This window comes from Myotis lucifugus, unplaced genomic scaffold (assembly GCF_000147115.1).
Source record: "Myotis lucifugus unplaced genomic scaffold, Myoluc2.0 scaffold_53, whole genome shotgun sequence".
NCBI classification, from domain to species: Eukaryota; Metazoa; Chordata; class Mammalia; order Chiroptera; family Vespertilionidae; genus Myotis; species Myotis lucifugus.
Window position 1 is genome coordinate 4704063 of NW_005871101.1, and position 12278 is coordinate 4716340.

A 12278-nucleotide genomic window follows, 5' to 3' on the forward strand; every position below is an offset into this window, starting at 1 on the left:
TTCAGACAAGAAAATTGGCTTATGTGTGTGACTCGATAAAACATTCAATTGAGAAGAAACCTTACTAATTGCATTCAGCGAAGTGAAATGCCCTCTGAATAAGACCATTTATTGGTTAAATCACATTATCAGCAGAGATATAAATCTGAATCATCTCGTGTTAATGTAATTCACTGACTTTTCTTTCATTCTTTTCAGTCTTTCCGTATCAGATCAGCTTTATGCATATGTACATACACAAAAAATTGTATAACTCAATGCATAAATAAAGTCAGGGCACTGTAAATTATTTTAATTAATTAGACACATTAACTGTGGATTCTTTTATTTTTTTAATGATAATGATGAAGTATTACTTTTCTTGCAAAACTTACCAACAGTAGACTAGGGTCCAATAGTTGGATTTCTTGATTATAATAAAAAAAGGGATATAGAAGCAGGATTATTCCTGGAGGTTTTATTAAAGGTAGCTTTTGTAGCCTCTGTTTGATAAAAAGGATAGATTTTTCCTACAAAGAAGATGCATCCTCCCCAAAAGCAAACAAAATCCTAGGTTTCTGTTCCTGTGGTAGCTTTAGTTCTTTTTGACACTGATTTTAGCTTTGAGATACAGGAGGTGGTGGTTGAGAAACGAATCTGAGTTGGGTGTTCCTCCTAAGTCCTTCTGTTGGAAAGTCCCATGGTATTGCTATTGCTTGTGTGGCCTTCTCTTTGATTGTGAGTTCTTTGAGGGAAGATACCACGTTATTTACCATTGTGACTTCAGTACCAGTAACTGGGATCACAAAGGAGCAGCTACATAAATGTTGATCAAAGGCAGAAATATACATACTGCTATGATGCAACCACTCACTACATTGCTTACAATTTAAAATTATTTTGTGAAATTCCATTTTGTAATTATCTTCAAAGAATAAATTCCTTCAGACTTTCCTCCAAGGTTGTAGAAGTCTACCCTTTCATGGTAGATTTGATTTTTGGAGGTAGGGTTATTTGAAACTAGATTTGAGTGAACAAAGTAGTTGCTTCTGCTGGGCATTTTTATTTTAAATGAAGCACAACAAAATAGATTTGTGTGTCTTTTTGAGGGTATGATGGATTCTGAAAACGGTTTCAAAAGAGACATTCCAAAAATGTTTTGATCAGTGGTTGCATCATTGAAATTATGTTTCCCTAAAGAACAACAATGAATAGTCATTTGGTTGTGTAGACTTTTTTTTTTAAATTTTGTTTTATTGCTTAAAATTGGTTGTGTAGGCTTTGAAGTCACAATAACCTTCCATTTGGTCATTCATATTCTGATGCCTACTCTTAAGTCTGTGCAAAGCTTCTAGTGTTATTTTCTATTCTTTTCTCTAAAACTTTCAGTGACTCTCCTTAGCTACAGAATAAATTCCAAAAGCTTTATGTTGGCATATAAAGCCACCCATTATTTGGCCTCAGTCTATATTTCCAAACTTATGCCTACTTTTCCCCCTTCATGTAACCTATACATCAATCAAATGGAAGCAGTCAGTCCCCATTTAAGAGCTGTACTTTCTTACAGTGTAGAATGATCATTCAATCCATATCATCATATATAAGCCCTGTTTCTACTTAAAGCTATACTTTGCCAGCTAGAATTCTCTCTTTTCTCTCACTTATATTATTAAATGTATAAGTTTTATGGCCCTTATCATTTCCACCTTGTTTTATAGCTTTTACATATTAAATACCGTATTTGACTCTATGCCATTTGAGCCCAAACAACAAATATTCTTGGGCCTTGACTCCTTCATGCCTTTCAGCCCAGTGCTTTGCATATAGCACAGCCTTAACAAATATTTATAGGGGTATGAGCATATAAGAACACATATATAAACTGATAGTACCAAATGGTTTGAGCACTTAAGAGTAAGGACTTTATGATATTGCCTCATATTTCTAAAGGGTATTGGAATTTGGAAATTTTTATTCATATAAAAATCTAATAGTTTTGCATGTGATTCAGTAATTCAGCATTGCAGAGTAAATTATTATAGGACCATGAATAATTGGGATACTCAGGAAATAGGGTGTTCTGAATAATTTAATTTTCTGGTTAACTTAGAGTTAGGCAGAAAATCTATTTTGTTTCATTTCTTGTTGAAAATTCTTTCTAAATATGCTAATTTATGACCTTAGGCTAAGAGCATCATTAAAATTTTCTTTGATAAATTAGAATATTAAAATGCCTTTGGGTAATCATTATATACCTTAATTCTCATCTTACATGACCATATATGCAAAAAAAAAGAAGTTTTAAGTTTGGATTGTATCTCTTTTCACTATATTTAGCCTTGGATGTTATTTTTGGATGAGAACAAATACATGATATATATTTTTATAACCTTAACATAGAAAGAGCCAGAATATGTACTCTACTTGTGTTTATGAATGCTTTCGTCACTTTCAGTTGAATATTGGCATAATCTTTTGCTACATAATTATTGGTAAAATTTTATTTCCATCAGAAATGTTGTATTTATAACTTTATTGGTATGTAAATGTATATAAATTATAATAATTTACCACATATAATATTTTTTTGTTGTTTAACCTTTGATTTAGCCTTTTCCCTCCTAACAGTTTCTGAGTTATATGTAGTTTCAAATTTGTAAGTTAACCTCTTTACCGCTGACATAATGCTTTTGTCTTTGTTGCTTTTTCAGAAGTTTCCACAAATAACAATACTTTCTAGAAAATATTAAGACAATAATCATGAACAGCAAAGACTTTGTAGTTCTTCCATGGGGAAAACCTGGACATTCTGTGAAGCTAAAATATAAGTAAGTGCATACATATTTACTTAGGGAGAAATAATTCTAAAGTTTTTGTATATTGTAACTGAAAACATTTTTACATAAGGCTGTTTAGAGTTGAACTCTAAATTTGTGAATTCTTATCTCTATTTTTTTCACAGCTTGTATGTTCATCTATAAGAGAGTTGGCCTGATAATAGTTTAAAAAGTAATGAATAAAATATTTATGCCCCAGGAATAGAAGGGAAACGTTATAAATGAAGGTTGTGCTTACTAACTATTAAAACTATAGCAGAAAGTTACAAATATTTTTGTGACACTTATATAAAGTAAAATAAAAAAGATATTTCTCTGAGAAAACTGAAAGAAACTAAAAATTAAGGAGACTATTAGGGTGAGTGACCTTTTAACAGGAAAAAGGAAGTCCTCACTAATTGAGCACTTTGTATGGTTAAAAGATGCTATGTTGAATTCACCTTTCTCAGAAAGAATACCTTCTGTCCTAGATTGCCTGGTAGATGCATTCAGCCAGAGCCAAGCAGCTCTGGGTATCCTGGGAATTTCATGACATGGCGGGGATGCTAGAAGTTCAGTATCCTGTTTGCCTTTGAGAGCATGTAGAGTCCCTGAAAATTCCCAAAATCTTCCTCTACAATTTCACTAAGAGCCAGCTAGCATAGGTTGGGAACAGACTGTGGGTTTTTAATTTTAATTTCTGAGTTCCCTAATCCAGATCAATGGTCCTATGGTATTCAATGTCTTCAGAGCTTTCCTAATTCTCCCTTTACTGTAAAAGCATTGTGTAACTAGAAAATGTGATACAAATTTATGGCGTTATCATGATAAGGATTCACATTGTTTTTTGGGGGGAGGGGAGATATGCAATTGCTGGTATTACCAGTTTCCCTTTATTCTGCTAAAAGAAAAGGGGATATGCATTTGATTTTAGTGATATGTTCCAAGTCTGTGTGTACATACCTATAAACATTCATCCAACAAACATTTATTCAGAGTTCTAGGAATGGTGGAAACAAAAGTAGGAAGTCATAATCTGTCCTCAGGTACCTTGTAGAGGATGTTAGTAAACAAAATTGTTCCTACAGTTCCAGGGGTTGGATATGTGCCCTTTTGGTATGCTCAGGTACCTCCCTGTACACCTCCAGTGAGCTCACCATCATACTGTATCTCAACTACACTCATGCTTGTCTGTGTTCCTCTCTATACTAGAAGCTCCATTGGGTCTCATATTCTATTACCTAATTTAGTGAGTGTATGGTATGTAGTAGGGGCTGAATTACGCTTGTAGAGCAGATATAATGAAAACAAGCCTTTCCCTCAGTATCCTTGCCAGCTTCCCTAAACCCTCTGGACAGCCTTTTCCTCTTGTCACTTTTTATATATCTCCCTGGATTGTGTTCATTTGGGGACACACCTTTGGCTCCCTTGCTCCTTGGTGACTCCTCACCATCTCTATAAATTAGTTCTCTTTCTGATTTTCATTATTCTTATTTTGGTTTCTTGTGATAGCATGTGTGGGTGCCCATGCTACATGATTATAGTAAACCACTCATGTAATACAGAAAGTAGAGATTTAAACTCATCATAGGTAATAAAAGATAGACAACAAGGTTAGCACCCATGGAAGAGTCAATGATATGCTGACTAGAGAATAGAATGTAAAATGAAGGAAATAGCTATGTCAAAAGCTTGGTGGGCTTCAGATATCATTATCAAATCTATAAGGGGGCTCTTGTTTAAAAAGTTATCTTCTTTTTGTTTTTCTTCAGAGGAAACAATTGGTGGTGCTTGTCTCAGTTCCCATTTAACCTTTTCGATGGGTCCTGTACCAAAACCCTAATAGGTGCTTTCTCCAAGCAGGCTCTGTTCTTTTTTTTTTCATATTTAATTTTTTTATTAGATATATATGACATAAAGATAGAAATTTACTGAAGATTTAGCAAAAGTATGTATTCTGCTTACATAGAAAAAGTGGTTATTTTAAACACTGTGATTCAAAAACACTTGAATCCTTAGAGAAAAGAGAGTATAAAATTTAAAAATAATTTTCCTTTGTTTTCTATTGTGTGCCATAGATATTTGTTCATATATAAAGGCATAGCTCACATATAAAGTGAATTATGATTTAAAACCTCAAGCAATGCAATGGGAAACATAAAAGTCTAAGATTTGCAGAGATACCTGCTTAAATAGAAAGTAAATGCTAACTTTAGAAACCATATTTTAAAGAACAAAGAAAGTAGTTAACATGCTTTGTCACTATTTATTACTCATAATTTTGCTTAAAAGGAAAAGTTGATATAAAATTACTTAGCTTTGATTTTGTTGGTTTATCCCAAATGAACATTCTGCCTTTAAATCTTATTCAGAAATTTCCGAGAACTGAAGATGGAGAAAGTACAGTTAGAGTTGGAGAACCATGAGATGGAAAAGAAACTACAAGAGTTCCAATCAACAAGGAGCAAAGACAGAGAAGAAAGAGAGTAGGTGACGTTTTTAGATAATTTCAGAGGAATAAACTGAATTATGTGAAGAACTATTTTATGTACTTTTGTCATTCCAATAAAGATCTGTCCTGAATGAATAATTTCTGGCTTTTCCTGATGATCAAACAATATTGAATTTCCCCTGTTTTTTTTTCTATTTGTGTTTCTTATATAAGACATGTTGCTTTTTGAAATCACCATTACTTTTGTATCTTCTGGACCTTATTTACTCTCACATGTTCTTATTTCTCTTCTTCTATTTTTCTTCTGAATCATTTATAGTCTAGAATTTTCAGGACATTAATACAGAACTTTCCCTTTGCTCCCCTAAAATTGCCATCAATAGGAGATTGCTAGTTTATGTTTAGAGTCATTATTATTTATTAAAAAACTTTAGGGGGCAGGTGTTTACATGTACATACACATATAAGAATTATTCAAGACCATGAGTATGTTTGAAATATTTTAAACCAGTATGCTTTAGCTGAAATTTTATTAAAAGAAAATTCAAATGTTTATTATAGTTTCAGTAGAATTTATCTTTATGTCTATCTCTTTGAAAAATATTGATGACACCTGCACACACCCTTTCTAATGACCAGAACATTGGTTTAAACAAGGCATCTCAATAGTGTATGTCACCCCAGCTGACAAAGTTTATTGTGTATCTTGCTGCTCTTCTCTTAATGATCCAATTACCAGTTTTATTTTTTGACACTTCACTGCTTTGGACTTCTCAGTGGTTCACAAATGTGTCTGTGAATGAAAGCTTCTGTAATCAGCCCCCAAGAGTCAGTTTTATTTAGCCGAGGAACCTTTTTTAGATATTTTTAAAATTGTTCTGAAGCTTGACCGAGTTTTCAGAAGAGTTAAATGCCTTACTGAGGTTACATGGATAGTAAATGTTGTCACCAGAATGAGAATGTGCCACTTACTGGTTAGGAAGTTAGAAGCCCAGTGTTCTCATCTTGGCTTTCTTATTCATTATCTGTGACCTTGCACAAGCTTTTGTCTCATTACTTTTTAAGTGGGAATTGAACTCCCTGCTCTGTTGACTTAAAAAAAATGTGAGTCTCAAAGGTACTTTGAAAACTAAACTGTAGAGCAAACAGTTTGCCTTCTTTGTACTATCTGTTACCTTTCACTGTGGGAGCTAATTTTAAGTTTTAATAAGGAATTAATCACTTAGTAGATCTGCTGAATATTTTTTATTATTGTTTTACTTCCTTTTCCTCTTTACATGTGTGAACCCTTAGCTTTTAAAATTGCATGACAATCTGTAAAACTTCCTATAAATCAGTCAAGCTATCTATAGTCATTATAATGTCCAAAAAAATGGAATACTTCATCTCTCTGGACATTTCACTTTTATTCATTTTATCTCAAAAGTTCCAAATATGGTAGAGCTATATTTCAGAATTACCGAGGATGCTGTGGCATTATTGATATTTCATTTTCATTTTGTGGTGGTCTGTTACATGCTAAAAACTGAATTTCCATTTCCTGAAATAGGACAAATATATTTGTTTTCATTAAAAGGAGAAATGTGTTTGGTTATTACATTTTATTTTCTCTTTATATGTATTGAAGGTCAAGTGACTATCACTGGAAATCTGGAAAAGTGGGAAAATTGGGTAATCAGTCACATATACTGTCACAAAATAGAAGAAATGTTATTAAGGTAAGAAAATACTATTTGATTCTCAAGCAGTTTGCTAAGCAATAATATATAAATTATGTTTTCGGGTTTTGCATTCCTCTCCATACTTAAGAACTTACTGTTCTTGTTTTAACAACTGCATGTTATTGGATTTTGATTAATTTTTTATAGGTTACATAGAACTTTCATATTCAGATATGTTTTTGTTTTCCATCTGCAAGTTGATTTTTAGAAAGTCACTTTGAGTTCAATTTTTTTAAACTAATTTTTCTCATTCAGTTCAGTTCTGGTTTCAAGTATGTGAAATAGAACAATGTGGTTCTATATGCAGGTTATTTGATGTAACAAAGGGACAGTTTTTTTCTGCCTTTTCATTATATTGCATTTGCTTAATATGTTGATGTTCTGCTTAAATAATAATTATCCATATCCTGTTGATTGTATATGTGAAGATACCCAAGGGAAAACTACTTACAGGTTTCCCAGCTATAGAATTACTTGATCTTTACTATCCTATATAATAAAAAGGTAATATGCAAATCTACTGAACAGTGGTATGACCAGTCGCTATGATGCACACTGACCACCAGGGGGCAGACGCTCAACGCAGGAGCTGCCCCCCAGCCTGCAGGCCTCAATTGTCCTATCTGGGTCTGCTGGCCAACCTCAGTCCCTTCCCCTGGCTGGCAGGCTCCAATCGCCCGGGAATGGGTGGTGGCGTGGGGGCAGGACCAGCAAGCTGGTGGGACTGGCCAACCTCTTGGTCCCTCCCCACGGCCAGCTGGCATTCTTTCCCTGGCCAGCTGGTATTCTTTCCTGCAGCCGAGACATAGGTTTGCCCACAGCTGCAGACAGTTGCTCCTCACTCCTCCCCACCTGTTCCCTGAAGGGGAGGGAGAAGCCTTCAGCAAGGTAGCAGGCGTTGGTTAGGTGGGTTGTTGAGGAACCTGTCTCCTGATGCTGCTGAATTCTAACCCCAATTCTAATACCATGTTCTCTGCTTAAAGCACCTGATCTTACCCTCCTCAGTGGTGATGCAACCTGAAAGCTAATGGGACCTTTTTGTGGGATAGGTTGTCATACCCCAGGACCCTGCAAGTAGAATCCTCCAGCGAATAAATGCAGTGAACCTTCAGGTGTGACCAGAATGACGCTGATAGTGCCATTGGTCCCCTAGAACTCTCTCGGGCATGGGGCCCACACCCCATCCCTTATCATGAAAGAAATTCCACACAAAAGCACCTCCTGTGAACAGGTCTCCACTGGGGGGATCACAGCCTCCTACACGGGCTCGAAGTATATCCTAGGCCGGGCCCACCTCAGGTACAAGATGGTGAATGTGGAACTGGAGGTGGGTGGTGGCAGGTGGCGGGCCAGCTGCCGGCAGCCAGGGAAGATGTTCTTGATCGCAGGCCAGGCCTAGGGACCGTACCTACACATGGATTTCATGCACTGGGCCTCTAGTGTATTATAATATAACATTGCATTAGATGTATGATTAAAGCCAGATGAGTGCCTTTCTATAAAGAAAACTGTTTTGCTTCTGAATTCTTTAGTACAAGATCCATGACTTTGTGAGTTTTAACTTATATAGCTTTTATTTTGATATACTTGTTATTAAACTTTCATTGGGCTGTTGGCATCTACAAACATGTTGCTTGGTGCTTCTAAACTTTTTGGCTTTGAAAAAGCATTTTATATTACTGAAATATGTATCTTTAATTTTTGGATTAATAGTTAATAACCCACCTTCTATTTTTTATTATCTTTCTGAGATATAGTGTTCCATGTTTTGGATGCTATTGCAAATATAATGTATTAAAAATGCTGACTCTGTGATTCTTATCTAATTCATTCTTTAGTATTTATTTTTATTCTTAAAATATATTTTATTGATTTCAGAGAGGAAGGGAGAGGGAGAGAGAGATAGAAACATCAATGATGAGAGAGATTCATTGATTGGTTGCCTCTTGCATGCCCCCTACTGGGATCGAGCCTGAAACCAGGCATGTGCCCTGGCCAGGAATCGAACTGTTACCTCCTGGTTCATAGGTCAATGCTCAACCACGGAGTCACACCAGCCAGGCTATTCTTTAGTATTTATTAAGTGCCTTCTTTGTCATGTAGTGAATTATCCTTGTTCTCCAGGAGATCCTCATCTAATGTGGAAGATAATGACATATAAAATATTTATAGAAAACATCAGTATGTAATTTTTGCCATAACTATTTAGTGTATAGCCATCTGTGCTTGAGAAATAATAGTTTAGTTCTGCAAATATTTGAAAGTCTACTAGATGTGTTTGTAAGAAAACAGTGATGAATAAATCATAATGCTAGTCCCCATAATCTTCATAATTGAGTCGAAGGATGAAAGCCTGGGGGGTTGGGTGCTGTAGAAGGTGGGTATATCAGGTGAGCTAGGACAGGAGGTAAAGTCTTAAATAACAGACTCAGGCTTCTTGATTTTTTTCATTGGATGAATGGAATTCCCTGACAGCTTTGGAGCAGGAGGATAGCAAGATTAAGGTGATGCTTTCTGATGGTTGATTTTGTTCAGATATCCAGTGCATTTTAAGTTTATAAATATAGAGCGAATGATATCCAAACTGTTTTGATCATGCATTACATTAATAAAGAATATATTTTGAGCACAGCTTTGTGCCCATGAACTCTTTATTTATAAATAGAATTCAATTGCATATATGTATATATGTGCATATATGTATATATATATTTGTTTATTAATATATCATGTATATTATAAAGAAAAATATGGATATTAATCAAGGATAATATGAACATAAATAGATGTTTCTTTGGTTTTCTCTGCTCTCTTCCTGAGCTCCCTCAGATGTGCATACATGCTACTTTGGAAGCCAATGGTATAGAGGCAGAGAAATCTTTAAAAGAATCTAGAGATTCTAATGAGAAGAGTCTAACTTAAAATGTAGCAGAAAAATTACAAAGGATATATGGAACTAAAAAAGCAGTGAGAAAGGAAAGGAATAAATCAAATATATAATTGATATTGCAGCCTTAGGAGATAGAATAAAGAAAGGAGTTAGAAAAAGAGTTCTGGGGTATTGACTTAGAACTTCTTCTCTCCCTCTCTCTCCCCCTTCCTTCCTTTCGCCCAGCTTTATTTAGGTATAATAACAAAATTGTAACATATTTTAAGTGTACAATATGATTATTCAATATACATATATGTTGTAAAAGTACCCCCTGCCATGCTGAATTAATTAATAATCTATCACCTCACATATTTCTCTCTCTCTTTTTCTTTTTGGTCAGAACATTTAAGTTCAACTCTTTTAACAAATTTCAGAGATTTAGAGTTTTTATTTGATTTAGGATATTTTTTCCATTGATTTTTAGAGAGAGTGGAAGGGAGGGGGAAAGACACAGAGAGAGAGGGAAACATTGATGTGAGAGAGACACACTGATTGGTTGCTTCCCGCCCCAACTGGGGCTTGACCAGAATCAAACCCTTGACCCTTCAGTCCATGGGCTGATGCTCTAAACACTGAGCAAAACCGGCTAGGGCAAGATTTAGAGTTTTTATTTGAATTCTCATGTGTTCGTAGAAGCTGAGCTGAGAGAGTAAATGTGGTTCCTAAGAATCTATAAAAAGCAGAACAAAGGTATAAAGGATAAAGCTCAGGAGGGGCAGGTGTGAAGGGTAAAGCTCCAGGTATATGGAGGCAAAGGGAACTTTAATATTTACTCGCTATCTGTTTTACACCAGTCAACAGTTGCTTTGTCTGTTTTATCTCATTAAGTGCTTATATCACTCTTAAAAGGCACTGGTTATTTTTCTAGTTCCACAGATGAAGTAATTTAACATCAAATGAGTAACTTGCTCAAGGTCAAGCATCAGGGCCAGGATTTGAAAGGCAGGCTTGCAGGCTGGCTCTAAGATAATTCGCCAGCTCTGCAGTGAAGGGAGCCTGAGAAGAGAAAGAACATTGGGAGTAGAATCAAAGTAATGTAATTTCATAGAAGGGGAAAGTGAAGGAGGGTGGTTTTAGAAAATATGGAGAAATCCACCTTGTCTGATACATTGTGTAATGGAAAAGTTTTGAGTCTACTTTTAGACCAGTGTTTCTCCCCCTCACCCAAAAGACACAATGTTTGGAGACATTTGAACTCTCATTCGCCAATGAGAGTTCTTGGTTTGTTTGTTTATTTGTTTGTTTTGCTAATGGTATGTAATGGCTACAGGCCAGGAATGCTGTTATACATACTACAGAATAGGACAGCTCTCTTAGCAAAGAATTATTTTGGCCAACATCAAGAAACCCTGTTTAGACTCAATTCCTCACTCATTTCATTAGCTTTGTGATTTTCCGGCAAGTCATTTGACCTTTCTGAGTTTTTGTCACTATGTTTGTAAACATGCATAATGATACTTGTTAATTACTTCGCAGAGTCTTTAGCAATGTGTGAGATACTAGGTGTGAAACCAATTGTAACATCGACTGAAAATCACATTGAAATGTCTATTTATGGGGAATGAAAATTTCTAGAAACACTGAATTTGGTTTGATGATTGGGTCATTATTAGATGTAGAGATGAGTCAGTTTGTAGTTGAGAGATAAATTCGCAAAATGGAGTAAAGATTAAAGATGCAAATGAGGAAAGTGCCAGTTTCTGGGGGGTGTCATCTTTGAAGAGGCAGCGCAGTAAGGGAAGAAGAATGCATTTTTTCTGAGACCAGAAAGATGGAAGGGCAAACAGGTGGAGGTAAAGGTAACATTTTAGAGGTTTTGTTTGACAAGGGGGTGAGGCAGAGGAAGCTGTGGAACACTGCCTGGGAAGACCTCAGCATTCTTAGTAACTTTGAAGGTAAAGTCATCTGCCCAGATTAAGGAAGGGAAATGGGGTGAATTTAATTTTTTGGAATGGAGAAGGTTTGGCGTATCCACTGTGGGAATCTTGATTGAGGGTTAGCAGCAAATGAATACATGGATTGCTGAAGAGCCGTAAGAGCTCACTGGGGTTGTTCAGCATGGATTTATAAGGGACCTGATTAGTATTATGTCATCACAGAGGTAGGCAGGTATGGGGGTTAAGAGGAAGGAAGTAAGGTGATCGTGGTTAGCACTGCGGAACTCTGAGTTTGAAGGATCAGCCATATGGATTGCCACTTAAGTTCAAGGTTTGGTCATAATGGTCAAAGAGACATTTAGATGCTCATACTTGTCAGTATGTTGGAGGGTTTCAGCTTTAGGATGTCAGTTGAACATGGATATTGTAGTCTCCTCGATCATTACCCAGAAATATGATGGAGAGAAATACTGGGTAGATTGCTGATATTCTGGTGGACAG

The 12278-nt window shown here is 35.7% G+C and overlaps 1 protein-coding gene across 2 annotated transcripts in view; it reads left to right on the forward strand.

Annotated features, from left to right (window-relative positions):
• The first annotated feature begins 2739 nt into the window (after nt 1–2739).
• ZBBX (zinc finger B-box domain containing) overlaps nt 2740–12278 on the forward strand; it is a 91314-nt gene continuing 81775 nt past the window's right edge. For both annotated transcript variants that reach the window (XM_023753918.1, XM_023753919.1), the window contains exons 1-3: nt 2740–2807; nt 5168–5281; nt 6875–6965. In XM_023753918.1, the coding sequence (XP_023609686.1) occupies nt 2740–2807; nt 5168–5281; nt 6875–6965 (273 nt within the window). The remainder of the gene's footprint in view (nt 2808–5167; nt 5282–6874; nt 6966–12278) is intronic.